The following is a 22,477-nucleotide window of genomic DNA, read 5'->3' on the forward strand; positions in this document are numbered from 1 at the left end:
TGGGATTGCTTAACCTACATGTTCTTATTAGAGGCCTAGATTAATACTAGGCTATTCAAATTATAATGTATGAGGGAGGATGTATCGTCATTGAACACGAAGAGGAAGCTGCTAAATCATAGGCTACTCACATATCAAATATATTTCTACATTGTAACACCGTGGTGTGTGGCCAAAGTAGCCCTAATAGCCTGGAGCTTTGTGATTGACAGGCCCTTGAGGCAATGAGTGTTTGATATGGGCGGGTTTCAAGGAGTGACTATTTCCGGAGTCAAATACACGTGGGTAGGAAACCTGGCGTACTTTATTGTGCGCTCTCTACTAAACCCCTGTACGAGCAGGTAAATCCGATTTTGCAATAGAAACAATTCATGTCAGTATTTCCACATTGCATTCATGTAACTATGCATAGCTTTGCCCTGGATAAAAGCATTTGTGTGCGCATTTGACAAGTTTATGTTTCTACTTGACGTGAGCTATCGTTAGCAGGCTAGCTAGCTAGTAGCTAATTAGTCAGTTGAAGATAACATCACAACAGAGGCAGGCATCTATGAAATTAAACAGGTTTCCAAACCATCTGCCAGTTGCATGGAACTGGGTACCAACACTGTAATAGCATAGCCACAGTGTGAAACGTTGTTGCTACACCGTTCCAGAAAGGAAGATGCATTCGCTATAACTAAACGGAATAATTGATCATGTCGTGTTTACTTACAATGATGCTACAGTAGTTAGTTACATAATCATCCTGCCAATCAGGCTATCATCATACTACTAGATAAACAGTGCACTTATGCAATTATTTCTTTACGTTACGGTGGTCTGGAGGGTGCAGGATAGGAGGGCCGGTGCGCAAAAAAAGGGCCCGTGTGTTTTTGCGTTACTGATTAATTAGTGAATCACCTACAACTGGGCTGCGTCCAGTGCGAAAAAAACGTAGTAGAGCGTTCAATTAAACGGAACCGATGCTGTTCTGAACGACCAGTTGAAAAACGTGGAGGGCAGGGTTTCCCAAACTCGGAAAGGGGAGGTGTTAAATGGCCAATCCAGTACCTTGCTAGAGGCTAGTGTTCACAAAATATTTGGTTGGAGTGACATGCTTTGAAAAATATATATTAAAAAATGCCTTGTTTGCATCCATAGGTCCATCAGGAATTCTCTTTGGGTTGCTTTGAGGTACCATACACCCCATCTACGAACTCCTGACATCGGAGCACCAGGTGTCTGCCAGATACACAGCTTTTTCTTTGAGGTCCCTATCAGCAATCTGTAAGTCAAGTGTTCAGCACAACTCTCCCATTATATTAAAAGAGAAGTTCACTTTATTTGAACCAAATCTGTATTTTGGATGTAAGTGGCATGTTATAGAAGTCCCCACATCCTTTTTTTGCAATCTCAATTGTTTTTGAGAAATGTACACTACCAGCTGTATACTTCCGCATGCTCGTTCAGCAGCAGGGGCACAGATAACGTGAACCAAGTCTCCAAAAACACCCAAATACATCATTTTAGAAACAGCAATGCTTTCAGTATTTATTTATTATATTTGTTATTTAACCTTTATTTAACTAGGCAAGTCAGTTAAGAACAATTTCTTATTTACAATGATGGCCTAGGAACAGTGGGTTAACTGCCTTGTTCAGGGGCAGAACGACAGATTTTTTTTACCTTGTCAGCTCAGGGATTCGATCTAGTGACCTTTTGGTTACTGGCCCAATGCTCTAATCACTAGGCTTCCTGCTGCCCTTATAGTGATGTATAGTGATGAAGGTCTTTAGATGTTGTACATATTAAATTGTTATTCCTAACTAGTGTTGCACAGTATACTGTAACTTTGGTACTTGTTGGATACTAGAACATGAAACATACTAGAACATGAAACACTAGAATTTTTGTTACTTTCGGTACTTCTGTCAAATGTGTCTCATGGATCGAGTGCCTGACTATCAGTGCACCCGACCCCTTATTATAGCGCTCCCCCTGCCTGCTCCACTTACTCACTGCTAGCCTCCACTGGGATTATGGGCTGCATCATGTTAGCTCCCCATTCATGCTGCTCACAAGTAACACACTTGAATAATGCGGCACGTTATGTAGAAATGTTGCAACTGTTATTTACTGTTCGCAAAACAATGCCCACACAGCCTAGAACACTTCACAATGCAAGATACAGGTAGATTCCAGCTATTATAGGCTACCTTTCCTTGCTAGCTGACAGCTAAAGCTGACATTAATTCACTAACCTACTACTTTGTTTGTGATAATATGCAAACCAAACCATCATGCAAAATATGCTGATTTCAAAGCTGATTGTCATCCAAAACTTAATTCATGAACTTATTCGGTCTCTCTCTCTCTCATCTTTCCCTCGGGGGGTGAGAGATTTTTTTAATGGGGTGATATTGAACTCAAAATATACCCAACGATTGAACAGAGCAGTAGTGTTATTGTTTTGATATAGAGTATCTGGATGGTATAGAGTATTGCCATACTAAACCTGGTATCGAAGTCAAATTTCTGGTATCGTGACAACACCATTCCGAAATGTATCCGCGACTTTATATACCGTTTTGTGCGACTCAAGAAGGTTCCCCTATCCAGCTGTGCTGCTTCTCAGTGTTGCCCGCGCGTACGCACACGAAACAGGATCTTGGACTACACTGAGAAGTGTCGCTCGAGTCGCACAAAATGGAATTTAACGTTGAGGATGCATTTCTGGAATGACACCATTTCATGTGTACATCTTGTGTCACTATACCATTTCATGTGTACATCCTGTGTCACTATAGTGAGTGTTGCCGTTTCTAAAAGGACATATTTGGGTCTTTTTGGAGCCATTTGTTCATGTTTTATCTGTGCCCCTGCAACTCCTGAACGAGCCTGAGGAAGTATCTCGCTGGTGGGGCTAGTTTCTCCAAAACAAGTGAGATCGCAAAGAATGTGTCTGGGCACTTCTATAACATGCCATTGATGTCCAAAATACAGATTTGGTTCAAGTAAAGTGAGCTTCTCCATTCTATAAGAGTAGGTGTTTGTAGTAGTGGTGTGGATGTTAACAATGACATGCTGAGTGAATACGATGTCTTCTCTTGCCCCTCAGCTTGATCCCTATGGCCGATGCAGAGCCCATGCTGGTCCCTGCCCCTGGGGGGGAGAAGAGAGCATGCCCTGCTTTGGAGGAGGAGGTTGACCACAGCACCAAGAGACCCAGAGTCCAGAAGGAGGAGAAGAACGGAGGGCCCTCTCACAAGCTGCCCCAGGATGAGGGAGAAGAGCCAGAGGGGGAAGAGACGGAGCCATTGGACGAGGATGGAGAAGGGGAAGGGTTGGGGTCAGGAGAGGCCTTTGCAGAGATGATGAAGCATGGCCTCACAGAGCTGGATGTGGGGATTCTGAAGTTTGTCAGTGAACACCAGGGGTTCTCAGGCATTCTCAAGGAGAGGTTAGTCCTGACTCCCGCCCTCCTGAAGAGCGATCTGAACATGGCGTGTGTGTTTCGCTATGACTGAGATCAGCTCTTGCTCTGTCTGTGTTAAGGTACTCTGACTTTGTGGTGCACGAGATCAACAAAGAAGGCAAGACTGTGCGGTTGGATGATCTCTCCGTTCCTGAGGAGGCTGAGGTGAGCTAACAATGAATCAGCATACATTTCTTTAGTCTTGCAGTTTAGAGTGAAATATAATCTATAAGTCATTGCCGAAGTTAAACTCTGATGTGGGACTTGTCTTGCAATAGGAGGCCCCAGTAGAGCAGCCAGAGTCCCAGGTTTTCACAGAGGAGCAGAAACAGCAGCTGGAGCAGCTACAACTCTTCAAGAACAAAGAGGGTAATGTTTCTATAGAGGTGAGTGCATGCACCGTTACCACCAAGCACACAACGTTTCTTTTCATTGCACATTGTATCATTCTAGTTAAGATGTTATGTTTACATTTGACCACGGTCCTAAAAAGGCAAACTTTAGAGATCAATTAAGTTTATATTACACGCACACAGGTAGCTGATGACACAAAAGAGAAGCGGACCCTGGTCCACAAGGCTGTGAAGACCCTGTACCCTGGACTGGAGACAAAGACAGAGGAGCGAGAGGGAAAGAAGTTCATCGTGGCCTACCACGCAGCTGGACAGAAAGCCCTCGCAGGTACAGGAGGAGAATCAGAGATTTTCTGGGTTGTCTCTCTGGTTTATTTCCTATTGCTGGGTGAAATCTCTGTAACATCGATCATAGAACCGAATCAAGTCGCTTTCACGTTCTCTCACTTCAACAAAGAGTTTACATTTCAGAATGGGGAAAGTTATGATTGAATGTTTGGAAAAGGGTGATGCTGCATGCCCTTGTTCAGCTTGGCCTCATGTCTCTGATTGCATGGGGTTCTCTCTAAGCTGAGTAGCTACTGGGTTGGCTATGGGATTATATATAGGGTGCATGAATGAGCAGGTGCATGTGTGATGTCAACACACCTGCATGATGATGCTGACTAAAGATCCAGACTAAAGATCCCGACCAGTCCCATGGACTGAGAGTGATCACATGGATCTTGATTTCTATCCAGGTTTCTGTGAACTTTTAGACGTTAGAAGTCTCCCCAAAAAATCAGCAGTCTCTCTCGACGTGGACTGGCATATTTTGCCTATGAATCAAGTCCCTAGGCTTGTTAAGATCATTTAAGACGTCGCCGTTTTTCACATGAATCATTTCCTGTAAATGTAGTGGCCTATTCAAAAAGAGCACAACATGGTAGTCATCAAATAATGGCTACTCTGTCATGCCCACGGAACACTCGTGCTGCACAGAACGGTTTAGACACAACGGCATTCCAACCCTGCATGCTGACCTCGCCACCCCTGCCGGTCTGTCTGTCTAGCAGTCCACGACCGTCTTTTAGTAACATTCTTTTATCGTTTATATCCTATTCCTTTTGCTCTTCTCTGGGTGGACAGAGGTCAAAGAAGCTGCAGGTAAGACTTTCTCGTCCACTATGCTCAGGTTTCAGGAGACCCCAGTCCGTAACAAATGTTGGATTAACCTCAACTGATTTAAATGGCAACTCATTGTCTGGCATGACGTCATCGCTCTTTTGGGAATTGCTGGAATTTACCGAACCGACTTGTGTGTTTGAATGCGTGTTGTCTGGTATTTATTTTATTTTTAAAAATGTTGGTAGTTAGAAATAGACGACAGTTTTTTTTTCTACATAGAAAAGTATTGGGCGGGCCGCTTAAGTGTTTTTGTTGTTGGGCCGCCTATGTCCAAACAGAATTTAAAAGTGTACAGATATAAAGTATGTTGAAAAGATAATGGACAGTTCATTCTCAAAAAATATATATCACCAAAGTAAAAGCTTTTTACAGTCAGGGAGAACCTAGAATTCCCCAAATGTATTTTTGTCATGACGTGGAGCCCTCATTGATTTTATGTCACTAACCAACAGGGAGGGGCTCTAAAATATTGGGTCACCTTTAGCCACACCCACCACCTAAGCCCCGTTATGATCCAGAAAAAACGCTGCACATAATAAATAATAAAACCACTCTGATTATCCTGCTTGTTCAATATGGCTACTGTTTTCAGCCTATGGTAAATAGTCATTACCAATTTCAGGGTGTAGGCTAAGGAAGAAGAACCCCAGTTGGTTAGTTTAGAGCAATGGGGAATGAGTGTTTGAGGGCAGCATTTTAAATTACTGAGGCGTCCGTCTTGGGACATATATGCAGGATGCTCGTGGCATAAAACAGTTGTTAAATAAGTGGTTGCTGCTGTCTGTGTTGGGCTCCTTAACAGAGCTGCCTCTGCACAAAAGGATAAAGGAGGAAGATAGTCATTTGAAAAGCATACCAAAGCCTGACTACTGATGCGGGTGTATTCTCTGACAAATGCGGTCTGTCTGATACTCTGCCTTTATCTCCACAACTCACTCCTGTCCTCCTGTCTCCCTGGCCAGCCCCCAGAAAACACTCCTGGCCTAAGAGCCGCGGGGCCTTCTGCCACTTCGTCCTCTACAAGGAGAACAGAGACACCATGGAGGCCATCAACGTGCTCTCCAAGTTCCTCAGGTAGAAAACACACACAGTTTCTCATAGCATTTTCCCCACAATATGTAAGCAAAACTTCTACTAAACTGTACAACTCCTGACTTTGTGTCTGTTATTTCCCAGGATGAGGCCCAATGTCTTCTCCTACATGGGGACCAAGGACAAGAGAGCCATCACTGTGCAGGAGATTGCCGTTCTCAAGTGAGTGTGGTGGCTTGCCACTATCAGCAAATACTTGTAATTATGTACTTACTTAACCTATGCTCTCTGTCCCTTCAGGATCACAGCAGAAAGACTGTCTCACCTCAACAAGTGCCTCAATAACTTTAAACTGGGAAACTTCTGCTACAAGAAACACCCTCTGAAGCTGGGAGAACTACAGGGCAATCACTTCACTGTGGTCATCAGGTCAGTGGATACTAGCTGCACATGTCGATGTGTGTAATCTCTTTGCTTGAACTTTGTAACTCAAAACTACTCTCCAATCCTGATTTGATTCATTGAACAGTTAAAATAGCGCAGCAACTTTTAATCTGATCTACACGTTGCTATTTGTTCCCGGCTGGTTACCTCCCACACAGGAACATCACAGGGACAGAGGAGCAGGTCCAGCAGGCCATGTCCTCCCTTAGAGAGACGGGCTTCATCAACTACTACGGCATGCAGCGCTTTGGCACCACCGCCGTGCCCACACACCAAGTTGGCAAGTAAGGACACGGGACTCTCACACATTTGGGTATGGGGTCGGCAGGTAAAAACATGACCCCCTTGGTGCATAGGGTAACCAGCCCATGGGTGTACAGGGTTGGCAGGGGATGGATGATTGACTGTTGTTGTTGTCCCTCTGTTTGGACCAGGGCCATCTTGCAAGACAACTGGAAGGAAGTGATAGATCTGATCCTGAAGCCTCGCCCTGGAGGTAAAACTGGCTTTCATTTGTCTTTATATCGAACGCTTTCTGCCACAGCGTGGCCTTTGTGACAACTGCAGATGTAAAAAGGATGTTTTAATAGAATATGATGTATTGATTTTACCGCTCTCGTTCTCTCTGCCAAGCGGAGAAAGGTTATCTGGTGAAGTGCCGTGAGGAGTGGGCCCAGTCCCAGGACCCAGAAGCAGCTCTAAAGAAGCTGCCTGTTAAACGCTGTGTGGAGGGACAGCTGCTCCGAGGTCTCTCCATGTACGGAAAGAAGAACATCATCACTGCCTTCGCCATGGTGAGCTGAGTCCGCTTTTACTGGTACAAACTAACTGGCAGACACACATTTTATAACTGGTCAGGAAGCAGTGGGTGTACTCACGCACACTTGCCAAATGGCAATATCAGACATCACGTACCTTTTTTATTTATCCCCAAGTTGTTCCAATGGACTACGTTGTTAAAGGTGAGAAACAAATGTAGCCACACAGGTCCACTGTTGATTTGTTTGACTTATTAAAGCTGCTATATGTCACTTTATGAGCGGCCTGACCAAATTTACGTAGAAATGTGCATTATAGATCTGCCATGCGCATTGAAAGCAAGTCAAAGAAGCGGTAGATGTGTTCTATGTGCGCTATTTCTATGTGTCCTGTTATGTTTCGTTTGGTCTTTTACCTTCTGTTTTGCCCACCAGTTGAAAATGCTATATTTTTGATCATGAAAAATATATTTCCCAGTGGTTTAGATGGTACAATGATTCTCTATACTATACTTGCTTGTTTTGTCACAAACTGAAATTATGCAAACTATTCAAATTGTAGCAACCAGGAAATGGCGGAGGAGTTTCTGCTTAGTGCACCTTTTTTTAAAGTATGTTTTCCTCTGGTTTATTATAGCTGAGGCAACTCCCTGTGTTGGCCCTCCTCTTGTCTTCTAGATCCCTCGTAACAACCGGCTGATGTACATCCACAGCTACCAGAGCTTTATGTGGAACACCATGGTCAGCAGACGCATTGAGGCCTTCGGACTGAAGGCTGTGGAGGGAGACCTCGTGCTCAGGGGAGGTGGGTCCTATCTGTTTATGTTTTGTGGGTGTATCTCTGATTCACCAGCGCGTGTGGTTTGGAATTCTTGAATAAATGTTCTGTAGAGAAGTAATGGAGCACACGGCCCAGAGTGCCTGTCTCACAGATGGCTCTAAAGTGTAATACTTCATGTCTAACAAAGGGGTTCAGACCACCCGCTGGGCTGACTGAGTTAAAGTGCTCATTCTATGTAGGGTCTCAAACCAAGTGATGTAGACATCCTCCTATACCCAGTGGTGTAAAGTACTTTAGTAAAAATACTTTAAGGTACTACTTAAGTTGTTTTTTGGGGGTATCTGTACTTTACTTTACTATTTATATTTTGGACAACTTTTACTTCACTGTTTCGTTGTTCATTTGTTCAGACGTTTCATTCTCAACCAGGATTTCTATGGAATGCCGTTGCATATGTCAAAGATAACACTACACTATTTGACGTGTCAAATTAGCTTGTTGACCAATCAGGACCTGAATATGACTGCACGTCACACAATAATTTAACGCGTACATAAATCTTTTACGTAGCTAGTTACACATTGATTACACCATCACTCGTATTTCTTATGTCACAACGATTCATCGATACGTATGCTATGATGCTGGTAAAGTTGTCTCGCGCATCTACTGTGTTGGTCATAAAAAAGCTAGCAAACTCATGGATTCAAACAATGTTCTCCTCCAAAAACAGCAAAATGACAATCTGTTTCAGTAGCTATAGTTAGCTAGCTAGGTGTCATCATCTAAAATAACCCTAATTTAAAAAACACTTATTTGATTAATGGTGGTCGGACCCATCTATGTGAAGCTAGCCACAATAAGCATTAGCAACAATAGTGGACTTAGCGGTTAGCCTTCAAAATAAAAGTATGACATAATTGTAATATTTGTATTTATTTGCGTCACTGTCAATTACATACTTTTTATTTTGAAGGCAAACCTAATCCTTATAGCTTCACTATCCAGGTGAAGTTAGCTGACTACTTATAACGTTAGCTTTGGGCAACAGGGTTAAGTAGCTGGCTAGCTATTTATTTTCATGAACTGAAGTTCAATTTCAATAGGCGAACAACAAGTGGCAACCTTGCTAGTACTTACTCACAAGGATTCCTAAATCATTGCTAAGAATAATGAAAATTACTGCAGTTTCTACTGGTCATTGTTTTCAGGCTGATTGTATTGGTGCTACCTAGGTACCAAGCTAAAGCTAGCTACTCCAGAAGTTGCGGTCAAACAAATTCTGCCTTATTACTAACGCGGTATTGTGAACACATCGTTCGTGTCCGGTGTTTGCTTATTTGCCGACTTTTTTGTACAACTTTGACAGTGCTACTGTATATTTTTTTGACACGCAAAGACCTATAGTTTGTATATCATGAAGCTAATAGCAGTGATGCTATTACTGTGTAACTCCGGTAGGGCAACATCTGAAAAATAGCACACTTGGTAGTGTGTACCGGTGCTCAACCAGTTGGCGAAATCCAACATCACCCACGACAGAGAACGGTTGATTGTCAAGGGCAATGAATCCATTATCTTGGCTTTAATGGATTTCGCCTTTGAGTTGTGTCGCTGAAATTGTCTTACTCTTTCAAATGACTGCTCGACTTGTTGACTGCTCGATCCACACAGCAGACATTGTGGGCTAGGTTAGGAATGCTGTGTTGCATGTGTAGCGCAAAAAAAAATATTACGCAAGTAGTATTTTCCTGGGTGACTTTCACTTTTACTTGAGTCATTTTCTATTAAGGTATCTTTACTTTTACTCAAGTATGACAATTGGGTACTTTTTCTACCACTGCTATTCACCCTCTTATCTCCAGGCACTGCATTCGTGCTGTCCGCAGCAGAGGCCGAGACCCACTCTATCCAAGACGTGGTGATGCCCCTACCAGGTTTTGACGTCATCTACCCCACTCACCACGGTAAGAGAGCCCTGCATCCTCCCACCATGTCTCTATTCCTCCCTTAAGCTCTCCCCTCCCCCATAATCGGAAACAATCTCCTTAATTGACTTTTTTTTAATTTTTTTACCATTCCTTTACCTTACTGTACGGTTTGTCCGGTTTGAACTAGTTTCATGTCAGGGCAAAGTCTTCTCCTGTTGTCTGGGATGTTATAAGCAGAGGTGAAGAAGAATTTCAATCCCTGAAAAATTATATCTCCTGAGTGGCGCAGTGGTCTAAGGCATTGCATCTCAGTGGTAGAGGCGTCACTACAGACCCTGGTTCGATTTCAGGCTGTATCACAACGGGCTGTGATTGGGGGTCCTGTAGGGTGGCGCACAATTGGCCCAGCGTCGTTAGGGTTTGGCGTGGTAGGCCGTCATGGTAAACAAGAATTTGTTCTTAACTGACTTCCCTAGTTAAATAAAATGTATTAAAAAAAAAGATCTCTGGAGTATTCTATTCTGTTTTACTATTCTATTCAGATATGTGGTTGAGGTGTGTGTTTCAGATGTGATTGTGTCTTTTCCTCCTGTTCTGTAACAGTGGGTAAGGGCTACAGGGAGATGCTGAGTGCAGATAACCTGGACATTGACAACATGAGACACAGGGTGAGGGACTACTCTCTGGCCGGGGCCTACCGACGCATCCTCATCAAACCCAGTGACGTCAGCTGGTCTGTAACACTCGCTATCCCCTCAGTATCAATTAATACAACTACTTTCAGTCTTGGCTAACTATAGGAAAAAGCAAAGGAATAGTGTTGGAGAAGTTTTTGTTACACATTCTAAATGCATAAAGAGGAGCTGAGGATTGCTTCCTTTTTACCTTGCGCATGATCATGTGATTGCCTTGTATAATATTTCCTCCTCCTACATTCCTGAGTTGTGTTTCTTGTATCATCTCTCCTTCTATAGGGAGGTGATTAACTATGAGGACCCTCGTGTCTCCCTGGTCCACACTGATGTGGAGAAACTAGAGGACCAACCTCCCCCAGTCTTCAACAAAGGTATGTTCTAATTTAATCTTGTTGCTGTGATTTAATCAATATGTGGTACTTTTCCACTCGCCTTGTATCTGTACCCCATTAAATTGAAAAAGGCTCTTGGTAGTGTGTTTCTCCTAACTCTTTCTCTCTTCCACCCACCAGAGGGGAAGTACAGGGCTCTGAGGATGGAGTTCTCCCTGCCTCCCTCTACCTACGCCACCATGGCCATCAGAGAGGTGCTCAAGATGGACACCAGCATCAAGAACCAGACTCAGCTCAACACCACCTGGCTCAACTAATACAACAGAACTGGGCCCACTGAGCTTCGTATAGGCCCACTGGGCTGCTTTTCCAGGCTGCCGAGCAGTCTGTCCTTTAGTGGGTGTCTACTTACTGTATGTGAGACTAACAGTCTATATTGTATGTATGTGTGTGGGAGTGTTTTGATACTTTGCCAAGCCAAAGGTCATTCCTCTCATGTTGTGTCAGTCAGGGTGATGGGAAATCTTACCTCATCCCACGCTACCAAGAGTAACAACTCTGATATTATATTGTTACTACTCTGATCATTTTCTTAGTTTCTTCATTTTTTTTATCAGGAAGTTTTTACTGTCTTTTAAAGCTTTGCAGCACTGGAGAAATTCAGAGATATGTTTTTGAAACCGCTGACGTGCTACAGAAGCACTTTAAAGGAGCTGTGTAGAACAGTTTATGTAACCCATGGTGTTGCTCTGTGACACCCCTGCTACTTCCCAGGGTACTACAATGACCTGACCCTGGTTGTACAGAATTACTGTTTGCTTTTTTAACTGTAAAATGTTTTTGTTTTTTTGGAAACCAGCTCTCTTACAGAGAGAGAATTAAAATGCTGAGTGTAAATGCTTTTTGTGCCATTATTCATGGTCTTGGATCAGATGTATCATTCTGCTCTAACCTGTGCCACTCTTAGGGTATTATCTTGAACTTGTAAAGTTGCCTATGGTAACTATTCAGCCCAAGAACATCAACCCTACAATTCCATTGTCAAAATAATGGGTGGCTTTTCTGGAGCATTTACTGTCATAAAACCAGTGTTGCTTGATCAAAACAATTACTATATTCAAAATACATTGACATTTATATAGTACAGTGTTGTAGCTCAATGCTTATGGGGCTGTGGGGATATTTCTGGTTGATAGCAGTAGAGATGAATCCTGGAAATGACCCATCAAGTGCTCTGTTTTGGCCTCCAGTGGCCACTGAAACACCTTGCCCCATTGCTGCTGGTCATGGTAGGTGCTGTGGAGCTGACCATCTGGCAGGGTGGCTGATGCCAGCTGGCTGTAGTCACTGAATTCATCGCCTGGCTCCAATCTAATTTGTTTGACTGGATCCTGTCACCAGCCAGTCACCCTGGGATACTGAGGAGGATCTCATTACATGATTTTTCTCTTATGTAGTGCTCTGAAATATAATCTGGTCAAGAAAGCACTTCAGATTTCATCATATTGGAATTCGTGTTAGGTGATATGGTACAGTCACATTGACACGTTATTTTCTAACAGGACTGGTGTCTTATAAGTGACCATCAATTGTATTTTTTTCTCAAACCCTAAAACATACCAACTCATACCACAAGGGGGAGGGTGAATTTATGAAGACATAAAGCTTGCATTTTTACATAATGTTTTATTTTGATTGAGCTCAACAAATGTTCACCTTAGGTCATTTTACAAATCCACTTGTGCTATTAATATCTAAAAACATAATGAAATTCAAAATGTATAAATGTACTCGTTTAGACCAATCAAATCTGTCCTGTGGTCACGCAACACAAACATGTCTGCGCCGCTGGCAAGAAAAGCGCGATGAATGTGTTTCCCTGAAGTCTAATCTAAATTCGTATATCGACTTTACAGGTAGCTATTTACATTCCGTCAACTGTTCTTTAAAGGTGTGATCCCTTTCTTCTGCCATTGAAGTCACGAATACTTTGTTGAAAGATGTCGTCTGGAACAGCTTTGGTTTATGATGAGGAGATGACTCGCTACAAACTGCTATGGGTTGAGTAAGTCTTGCTTCCTTATTGTGCCTTTTGTTGTCCTACACACTGCAGTATAGCGAAAGAGAGCAAAAACTGATTATGATAAATATCGTTCTGCTGTGTGTGTACGTATGAGTTGGTGAGTCAAATAAAAATAAATGTATCGGTCGCATACACACATTTAGCAGATTTGATTTCGGGTGTAGCGAAATGCTTGTGTTACTAGTTCTAACAGTGCAGCAATACACACGAATCTAAAAGTAAAATGATGGAATTAAGAAATGTAGAGATATTAGGACGAGCAATGTGTGTATGTGTACTGACCTGTGCAGGCTGCGTGTGAGTGTACTTGTTGAAAAGTGTTTGAGTGCACACTGTTACCTGGGTCATTCCTGTTATGTGGTGCCTTTTCAATCCCCCAGGAAATAACACCTCTTATTTAGTGGAAAATGTGGAAAGATATAAGTGCAAAGATATACAGTGCATACGGAAAGTATTCATCCACTTTTTGTTACGTTATAGCCGTATTCTAAAAGGATTAACACGTTTTTTTCCCCGTCGTTAATCTACGCACAATAACCCATAAGGAAAAAGAGAAAAAACAGGTTTAGAAATGTTTGCAAATTTATTAAAAATACACATTCGAAATAGCACTTTTACTTAAGAATTCAGACCCTTTACTCAGACAGGTTGGACGGGGAGCGTCGCTGCACTGCTATTTTCAGGTCTCCAGAGATGTTAGATCTGCTTCAATTCTGGGTTCTGGCTGGCCCACTCAAGGACATTCAGAAACTTGTCCCGAAGTCACTAATGCGTGGTCTTGGCTGTGTGTGCTTAGGGTCGTTGTCCTGTTGGAAGTTGAACATATGCCCCATTCTGAGGTCCTGAGCACTTTGGAGCAGGTTTTCATCTAGGTACTGTACTTTACTCCGTACATCTTTCCCTCGATCCTGACTAGTCTTCCAGTCCCTGCCGCTGAAAAACATCCTCACAGCATGATGCTGCCACCACCATGCTTCACTGTAGGTATATGGTGCCAGGTTTCCTCCAGGTGTGATGCTTGGCATTCAGGCCAAAGAGTTCAATCTTGGTTTCATCAGACCAGAGAATCTTGTTTTGCATGGTCTGAGAGGCTTTAGGTGCTTTTTGGCGAACTCCAAGCGGGTTGTCATGTGCCTTTTACTGGGGAGTGGCTTCCGTCTGGCCACTCTACCATAAAGGCCTGATTGGTGGTGTGGAGAAGGTCCTCCCATCTCCACAGAGGAACTCTGGAGCTTTGTCAGAGTGACCATTGGGTTTTTGGTCACCTCCCTCACCAAGACCTTCTCCACCTATTGCTCAGTTTGGTCGGGCAGCCATCTCTAGGAAGAGTTCTGGTGTTTCCAAACTTTTTTCATTTAAGAATGATTGAGGCCACTGTGTTCTTGGGGATCTTCAATGCTGCCGAAATTTGTTGGTACCCTTCCCCAGATCTGTGCCTCGACACAATTCTGTCTCGGAGCTCAACGGACAATTCCTTTGACCTCATGGCTTGGTTTCTGCTCTGACATGCACTGTCAACTGTGGGACCTTTTAGGCTGGTGTGTGGCTTTCCAAATCATGTCCAATCAATTAAATTTAACACAGGTGAACTCTAATGAAGCTGTAGAAACATCTCAAGGATGATCAATGGAAACAGAATGCACCTGAGCTCTTTTTCAAGTGTCATAGCAAAGGGTCTGAATACTTATGTAAATAAGGTATTTTTGTATTTTATTTTTAATACACTTGCAAAAATGTCTAACCTTTTTCGCTTTGTCATTATGGAGTATTGTGTGTAGATTGAGGTAATTTAAAAAAATGTGTATTCATTTTAGAAAAAGGCTGTAACGTAATAAAATGTGGAAAAAGTCAAGGGGTCTGAATGCTTTCCGATTACACTTTTATGCATTTTTACCATTTTGATTTCAGTGGATGTAGGTGTTTTTGCCACCTCCCCGGTGCTATTCATCGTCTTCTATAAGAAATATAAGCCATCAAATAATTAATCAAATAAACACATATTTATTACTTATTTTATAGTCCTACTTAAAATATGCAGTCAAAACTTTTTTCTCATGATTATTGTATTTGTTACCGTATTTAAGATTTTCTGTGTGTCATAAATGCGGAAGACACTTTTCAGTTGAATGCATTCAGTTGTACAACTGACTAGGTATCCCCCTTTCCCTGATTTCACTTTCTCCCCTGTTAGTTGGTAGTGATACCCCTTTAAAAAACAGCCCTTTCCCACAATTGCATCACATTCCTGAAGTGTCAATCTTTTTTGGGGCAGGGAAAACAACAGCGCAAAGCTAATTAAGTATTAGGACTCGGATTTATCTACAGTGCCAGTAAAAGGTTTGGACACACCTACTCATTCCAGTGTTTTTCATTATTTTTGTTCTACAAATGTTCTACATTAATAATAGTGAAGCCATCAAAACTATGAAATAACACATGGTAGTAATCATGTAGTAACCAGAAAAGTGTTAAACATATCTAAATATATTTGGGATTCTTCAAAGTAGCCACCCTTTGCCTTTACAGCTTTGCACACTCTTGGCATTCTCTCAACCAGCTTCAATAGGTAGTCACCAGGAATGCATTTCAATTAACAGGCGTGCCTTGTTAAAAGTTCATTTGTGGAATTTCTTTCCTTCTTAATGGGTTTGAGGCAATCAGTTGTGTTGAGACAAGTTAGGGGTGGTATACAGAGGGAGCCCTATTTGGTAAAAGACCAAGTCCATATTATTGCAAGAACAGCTCAAATAAGCAAAGAGACACGACAGTCCATCATTACTTTAAGACATAAAGGTCAGTCAATCCGGGAAAATGTCAAGAAGTTTCTTCAAGTGCAGTCGCAAAAACCATCAAGTGCTATGATGAAACTGGCTCTCATGAGGACCGCCACAGGAAAGGAAGACCCGGAGTTACCTCTGCTGTAGAGGATAACCTCAGATTGCAGCCCAAATACATGCTTCACAGAGTTCAAGTAACAGACACATCTCAACATCGACTGTTCAGGCCTTCATGGTCGAATTTCTGAAAAGAACCCACTACTAAAGGACACCAATAAGAAGAGACTTGCTTGGGCCAAGAAACACAAGCAATGGACGTTAGACCAGTGGAAATCTGTCCTTTTTGGTTTGATGAGTCCAAATTAGATTTTTAGTTCTAACTGCCGTGTCTTTGTGAGATCCAGAGTAGGTGAACAGATCTCCACATGTGTGGTTCACACCGTGAAGCATGGAGGAGGTGTGGGGGTGCTTTGCTGGTGACACTGATTTATTTAGAATTCAAGTCACACTTAACCAGCATGGCTACCACAGCATTCTGCAACTATTTTATTGTCCAAAAACTGCAGTGAAAGACTCAATGAAGATGCATCATGTGATACGTGTGTTGCCAGGTCACATCAAGTACAGAGGCATAACCTGTCTCTGCCAAAGAGATGAGGGGGGGGGGATCACAGCCTGTCCCTGCTTTGATTTAAAAGAAGCAACTCTAGAAGCTGCTGAGTCTCCGAGATCTGGTTAGGTTGACAATGTTTTTAAAAAGGACAAAGTAAATAGAAAATGTAATAAATTGAAAGTGATTCTAATTATAAATGTAAGGTTTTTATTTTTGACTATTTCCACAGATTTAAAAGTGCATAATATAACTTTGTTTAAATATTTAGTTTATTATTGGTATTAGTTCCACCCTGTTATTGCTTTCCATCCTGTTATGCTTCATTCCACCCAGTTAGGTCAGTGTTTTAAAATAATAATTGAACAATAACATAAAATGTTATGTATATCTTTGCGGTAACTTGAGATAGAAGGGGTCAACTGCATATGCAAAACTGTTGACCAAATTCTGTTGATATTCACTCTTATTCGGAAAATGTGGCGCAAATGGTTCGGAAAATAACACACGTTTCGCTTAATAATCATTGTTTTATAATTATTTGAAGAAAATAAATCAACATAATAGAGTAAGGAACATTTGATTGCTTAGAAAATCAAAATCTAGATATTTACATGCATTGTTAACACCTTCAGATAGTTATATGCAAGTCCCTAACAGGGTGGAAATATGCTGTGGTCCGTGTGTGAACAATATGCCTATATTTATTAGGATTTAAGTGCCTGGGCTTGACCAATATGTTTTTCTGATAGTCAAACATGTCCTTTTTCTGATAGAATACAAAACAAATGGAAAATATATATATTTTTTCCACAGAAGTTATGTGGTCCGGAAGGCACCGCAGAGTAGGAATGACCTCTGCTAATTGTTTGGCTTACTTTGTTCTTTTGCATGTCCTCTCTTCAGCCCGGCTTGTAAAATTGAGGTCCCTGAGCGTCTGACTGTCAGTCACACAGCTCTGCAGGAGGAGGGTCTGGCTGAGCGCTGTGTCTCTGTGCCTATACGCCAGGCCACCGACGCAGAGATCCTACTGGCTCACAGGTGAGTCTATCACGCACACACACACACACACACACACACACACACACACACACACACACACACACACACACACACACACACTGCTCTATGTCGTACCTACAGTGTGGAGTACCTGGAGGCAGTAAAGAAGACACCACACATGAGCCTTGATGAGCTGAGGACCTTCACCCAGCAGTATGGGGATGTCTACTTCCACCCGGTGAGATGACATGGACAGTCAGTCAACTAACCAACCGACTAGTCAATCAATCAACTAATCGCTGCATTGTCCCAAATGGAGAAGATCCAGTGTAGTGCACATAATATAGAAAAGCACAGAATGGGACCTGACTATGAGGCTGACCGAAACAGAGTTAGCATTGTGAAACCCATGATCTCTGCTTGTGTTTTCGCCTCTAGAACATCTACCATTGTGCCAAGTTGGCCATCGGGGCCACTCTCCAGCTGGTGGACAGTGTGATGACGGGGAAAGTGAGGAACGGCATGGCCTTGGTCAGGTGAGTTTTAACCACGGAGGAACAGAGTGTATATATGGGTTTGTCCTCAGCTGTTTTTATTTACAATGCCCCTCAAGGTGTCATGGACTTCCTGTATGCACAGTTACAGTATCTGGTACTCAGGATTCACCTCCCTCTCCCACCTCTTTTTTTTCATCAATCCCCCAGACCCCCAGGACACCACAGTCAGCGCAGTGCTGCCAACGGTTTCTGTGTGTTCAACAACGTGGCCATCGCTGCCCACTATGCCAAGAAACAGTACGATATCAAGAGGTGAGCAGGACCTGAATAGAACACACTCTTAACTGCTTCCATTGTAGGCCTTTGAAAGTAGAATTAGAAATAGAATGGGCGAATGTGTTTTTGTTTTTTCGAAGAATGTTTTTGTTTCCCCAGGGTGTTGATAGTGGACTGGGACGTGCATCACGGACAGGGGGTGCAGTTCGCTTTTGAGGATGACCCAAGGTGAGTGTTTTTTCTTGATCCTAACTGGACCTTTTGTCTGGTAATCAATCCTGTCTGATCTGCAGATTGCTCTGACTGACCCCCCCCCCCAGTGTGCTGTACTTTTCCTGGCACCGCTATGAGCACCAAGGCTTTTGGCCCAACCTGAGGGAATCCGACTATGACAGTGTGGGCAAGGAGAAGGGTGCTGGCTTCAACATCAACGTACCCTGGAACAAGGTGAGTTCCATAGAAGTAGAATTCTAGAAGTCCTTTTATATCAAGTAGCCCTGTCTACCATACAGTACTTGTTACTTTCTCAGTAGCATTATGCTTTCAGTTCTCAATTTGATCTCTTGACTGGTTACAGGTGGGGATGGAGAACAGTGATTACCTTTCTGTCTTCTTCCATGTTCTCCTACCCATCGCATATGAGGTGAGGCATTCTCCCAGGTCAGAATTCGGCAGCACTCACAAAACGTGTGCGACGTTCTCTCTACATATCAACCTCAAATGATGACTGAGAGAAATTAATACTCTTTGTTCCAGTTCAGCCCAGATTTGGTCTTTGTGTGTGCTGGCTTTGACTCTGCCATTGGAGACCCAGAGGTAAGGCATTCTACTGCTTAAATGAATGACCAACTAATATAGGCCTAGACACTATTGTTTCGGTAGTACAGTATAATCAAGCTTTCTTTTATGTTTGTGTCCCAGGGTCACATGTGTGCCACCCCAGACATCTTTGCCCACCTGACCCACCTCCTGAAGTCCCTGGCTGGGGGGAAACTGTGTGCTGTCCTGGAGGTGACGGTCTCTCATAGACTTATGATATTTAACGGTGTCACTCTTTTCTGAAATGAGTCACATGAACAAAACAGGAACTGTTTTTGCTGTTTTTTTGTACCTCGATTCACTCTATTAAAAAAACATTTTTTTAGGGAGGGTACAACTTGACCTCATTGGCCCAATCAGTGTGCCAGACCGTCCAGACCTTACTCGGAGATCCCGCCCCCCAAACGTCAGAACTGAACGGCCCATGTGAGAGGTGGGCTGATGTGTCAGTCACAGCTTTAAAAAGGCTATAATCTAAATAGCTTGTATAGTCAGTTAACGTACTGCATTGTGTCTGCCTCGCTCTCTCCGACCCTGCAGTGCTCTGGAGTCCATTCAGTGTGTGAGATCAGCTCACAAGCCCTACTGGGCCTGCCTCAAACACACAGGTACTATATAACATCACGCTCAGATCTCATCACTTCATTTACAACATATCAACCTGCATTACCCTAATATAGCTATTAATCTTATCTTTCCTCCCTCCTTCCATTCACTTCCCTTCCAGTTGCCCCACCCGTGTCTGAGCCCAGCACTAAACGCTGTAAGCTGGCAGAGAAGGAAGAGGGTGTCCAGGCTGAGGGGAGTCAGAAAGAAGAGGGGGATGGTCAGAAAGCGGAGGAAGAGGAGGTGGTGTGGATGAAGCCTCCGTCCCGGTTGGCTCCTCCGGTCCACACTGAAGTGGCACTCCCTGCTGACCTGGAGGTCCCTGACAGATGTGACCGTGTGAGGTCATCACTGGCCCCAACTCTTGAGATACTGCAAAGACTAAGGTCTGTCCCTAACCTATACTCCTGAGATACCTCAGATTTAAGTCTGTCCCCAACAAATATCCCCAGATACATTCTTCACCCACAATAATGTTAAAGCTGCAATATGTAACTTTTTAGCCAACTTGATCAAATTCACATAGAAATGTGTGTTATAGATCTGTCCTCATTAATATCAAGTATAAGAAGTGGTAGATCTGTTCTAAGCTTCCGTTTTTTGCCGTCTTTCACTTTCGGTTTTGTATACCAGCTTCAAACAGCTGAAAATACAATATTTTTGGTTATATAAAATATATTTGACAACGGTTTAGATGGTACAATGATTCTCTACACTATTGTTTGCGTTTTGTCACATAAACTGAAATCAAGCCAACTATTTGAATTTGAGCAACCAGGAAATGGCGGAGCGTTTTCTGCATAGTGCAACTTTTAAAGTATGATCATAGTTCCTGTTTAATCAATTTGTACTTTTACTTTGATCACTATGAATACACATGGTATTTGTTGTACTCCAATGTTTTTGGTGACGCTTCAATAACACTGTCTTATTTTATAACCAGGGATAACTTTTTTGAAGGGTCGGCAGAGGAGGATGCTCTCATGTCTCTCTGCAGCGTCATCGCGCTCTTTGAAAAGATGAAGAAACAAGAGGTGAGCTGTGTTTAGAAGTTAAGCGTCATTTCATCTTACTCATCAAATGTCATTTTGCGTTGTGAGTCATTACATTCATCAAATGCCCTCATTGTTGCACTGCATCAATTGCACACAACTTTTGCCCGTGTGTTTCTTTAGTTCCAGTACATTTTATGTTGCCTTTGTTTGCTTGTGACGAAGCAATGCAACACATTGCTATTCCTGGGGCTGGAACATGGTGAATACACAGAGGGTATTGTGTGTTTATGTATTATGAACTGAACTATGGGGCTATTATTCCCAGCACCACAAGTTGTAGAGAGATGGTGTGGTTTGACCTCTGATCTTTGGCTAACCTGGCACTTTGATGCTGACTGTCTGTCAGATTCGTAACGGTCTGGCGCTGGTGCCTGATGTCTCCGTGGCGATGCTGTGTGCCGCGCAGCATGCTCGGATGTCTCTCACCAACCGGTATACACCGTTTATGACCTTTGACCTTGAGTACATTCTCAATACTGGACATGCATAAGCCAGCAGTGGAACTGGTGGCGAACACTCAGTTGGTGAGTGTTTTTCTCCTCACAGGTTATTGCTGGTGTACCTGGGGGATGGGGAGATCCCGACGTACGTCACTGAGGACGGGTGAGAATGTTTGCACAGTACGTTGAGTAACCGCACAGTCATAAATACCCTTCTAAACCATCTCCTTCACCTTTCTCTTTTAGGAAAGCACTAGTGGTGCAGATCAGCACTAAGGAGCCAGAGGAGCAGAAGTCCAGATATCAGGTTTCTGTGTCTCTGTTAAAGGTACAGCAAATTATTTGGAAGAGGAAACGTACTCCTGCGACATGATTCACTTGTTGCGCTTGCCAAGATTTTATGGAGGAGATGTATGTTATGTTCTACCTTACTTTTAATGCACAGCACCTGTTGTGTACAGTGTATTATTACAGTCAGTGTGTGTGTGTTTGTGTCCCACCACAGGGCTGCAGTGATGTGGCAGGGTTGATGCAGGCTGTGCTGTGCCTGCTCCTGCCTCTGGCCTATGAGTATGACCCTGGGCTGGTGCTGCTAGTGCGGGGGCCAGGCAGTGGGGTGGGGAAGGCAGCCTGGGCACAGATCACCAGCCTACTCCAGGGCCTGGCACAGGGCCACACACTTGCCCTTTTACAGGTGAGAGGGACACCGAGGGAGTGAGGGCCCCACTTTGACTTGGTCCTAGCTATGCAGTTTTAAAGTATTTTGAATTATGATGATTTTTTTCTCCTGTATTTTTTTCACGGTCGAATGAGTGTTGCAGGGATGATCCTCTAACATATTGTTGTCACATCCCAGGAGGGTGAGGAGGAGGCTGTAGGGACCACAGCAGCCTCTCTGCTGGGGGACCCTGCTCCCTCTCTGGGGCCCCTGGGGGCCCCTCTCCCTGAGGACATGGAGGCCATGGAGAGACTGAGACAGAGGCTGCAGACACACTGGGGACTTCTGCAGAATGCAGGTGAACAAATGATCAAAGCATCTAAGGAAACCTATTCAGTTACTCAAATGGATAATAACATTTTAGAAAACCAAAATGGTTAATAGTATAGACACCTCAAGAAAATACTGACCACTCAGCTTGTTAATACATTTTTTTTGTCCTTTTAAAGCTGCAAAGGGGAAAGAAGTTGAGGAAAAAGGACAGAACCAGGACTGAAGTCATCTCCACACCAATTGGGTTTGTGACCTAGGGAGAAAATCCATCTCCCAGGCATCCATTTTTATACTGTTTGTAATTTTGGTAATTAAAAACAATTAAACTATCTGTTGGTCATTCTGCTATTTAGTAATTGAAAATGTCTGAA

The 22,477-nt window shown here is 43.1% G+C and overlaps 2 protein-coding genes across 4 annotated transcripts; both read left to right on the plus strand.

The window, feature by feature from the left end:
- The first annotated feature begins 222 nt into the window (after window positions 1-222).
- LOC112218164 (pseudouridylate synthase 7 homolog) lies at window positions 223-11,847 on the plus strand. Its single transcript, XM_024378745.2, has 17 exons — window positions 223-341; window positions 1,144-1,269; window positions 3,101-3,442; window positions 3,538-3,622; window positions 3,736-3,843; window positions 3,994-4,138; window positions 5,940-6,051; window positions 6,154-6,231; window positions 6,310-6,438; window positions 6,612-6,737; window positions 6,888-6,949; window positions 7,087-7,247; window positions 7,890-8,016; window positions 9,858-9,959; window positions 10,527-10,656; window positions 10,898-10,989; window positions 11,131-11,847. The coding sequence occupies exons 1-17, from the start codon at window positions 238-240 to the stop codon at window positions 11,265-11,267; spliced, it is 2,166 nt and encodes a 721-aa protein (XP_024234513.1). The 5' UTR covers window positions 223-237; the 3' UTR covers window positions 11,268-11,847.
- Window positions 11,848-12,737: 890 nt separating this feature from the next.
- Window positions 12,738-22,435, plus strand: hdac10 (histone deacetylase 10). Of its 3 annotated transcripts, XM_024378737.2 has the most exons (21): window positions 12,773-12,866; window positions 12,951-13,015; window positions 17,327-17,461; window positions 17,564-17,660; window positions 17,861-17,958; window positions 18,127-18,231; window positions 18,355-18,423; window positions 18,516-18,642; window positions 18,773-18,838; window positions 18,952-19,011; window positions 19,117-19,206; window positions 19,341-19,447; window positions 19,555-19,622; window positions 19,742-20,006; window positions 20,564-20,654; window positions 21,022-21,107; window positions 21,222-21,278; window positions 21,362-21,443; window positions 21,621-21,809; window positions 21,972-22,131; window positions 22,283-22,435. In XM_024378737.2, the coding sequence occupies exons 2-21, from the start codon at window positions 12,951-12,953 to the stop codon at window positions 22,327-22,329; spliced, it is 2,064 nt and encodes a 687-aa protein (XP_024234505.1). In that variant the 5' UTR covers window positions 12,773-12,866; the 3' UTR covers window positions 22,330-22,435. The 3 variants fall into 3 exon arrangements, with proteins under 3 accessions (XP_024234506.1, XP_024234504.1, XP_024234505.1); XM_024378738.2 differs by lacking the exon at window positions 12,951-13,015 and having other exon boundaries at window positions 12,738-12,866; XM_024378736.2 differs by having other exon boundaries at window positions 12,765-13,015.
- The last annotated feature ends 42 nt before the right edge of the window (window positions 22,436-22,477 follow it).

This window comes from Oncorhynchus tshawytscha, linkage group LG19, assembly GCF_018296145.1.
Source record: "Oncorhynchus tshawytscha isolate Ot180627B linkage group LG19, Otsh_v2.0, whole genome shotgun sequence".
In the NCBI taxonomy this organism is placed as follows: domain Eukaryota; kingdom Metazoa; phylum Chordata; class Actinopteri; order Salmoniformes; family Salmonidae; genus Oncorhynchus; species Oncorhynchus tshawytscha.

What these genes read in the sequence shown, in the direction of transcription:
- LOC112218164 (XM_024378745.2), top strand. Translation starts at nt 238, where the DNA reads ATGGGCGGGTTTCAAGGAGTGACTATTTCCGGAGTCAAATACACGTGG. An exon ending in CTAAACCCCTGTACGAGCAG is followed by an intron (nt 342 to 1,143) that starts GTAAATCCGATT and finishes TTGCATCCATAG; the next exon opens with GTCCATCAGGAATTCTCTTT. An exon ending in AGGGTAATGTTTCTATAGAG is followed by an intron (nt 3,844 to 3,993) that starts GTGAGTGCATGC and finishes ACACGCACACAG; the next exon opens with GTAGCTGATGACACAAAAGA.
- hdac10 (XM_024378736.2), top strand. Translation starts at nt 12,951, where the DNA reads ATGTCGTCTGGAACAGCTTTGGTTTATGATGAGGAGATGACTCGCTAC. An exon ending in TACAAACTGCTATGGGTTGA is followed by an intron (nt 13,016 to 17,326) that starts GTAAGTCTTGCT and finishes TCCTCTCTTCAG; the next exon opens with CCCGGCTTGTAAAATTGAGG. An exon ending in GGCCTGCCTCAAACACACAG is followed by an intron (nt 19,623 to 19,741) that starts GTACTATATAAC and finishes CTTCCCTTCCAG; the next exon opens with TTGCCCCACCCGTGTCTGAG.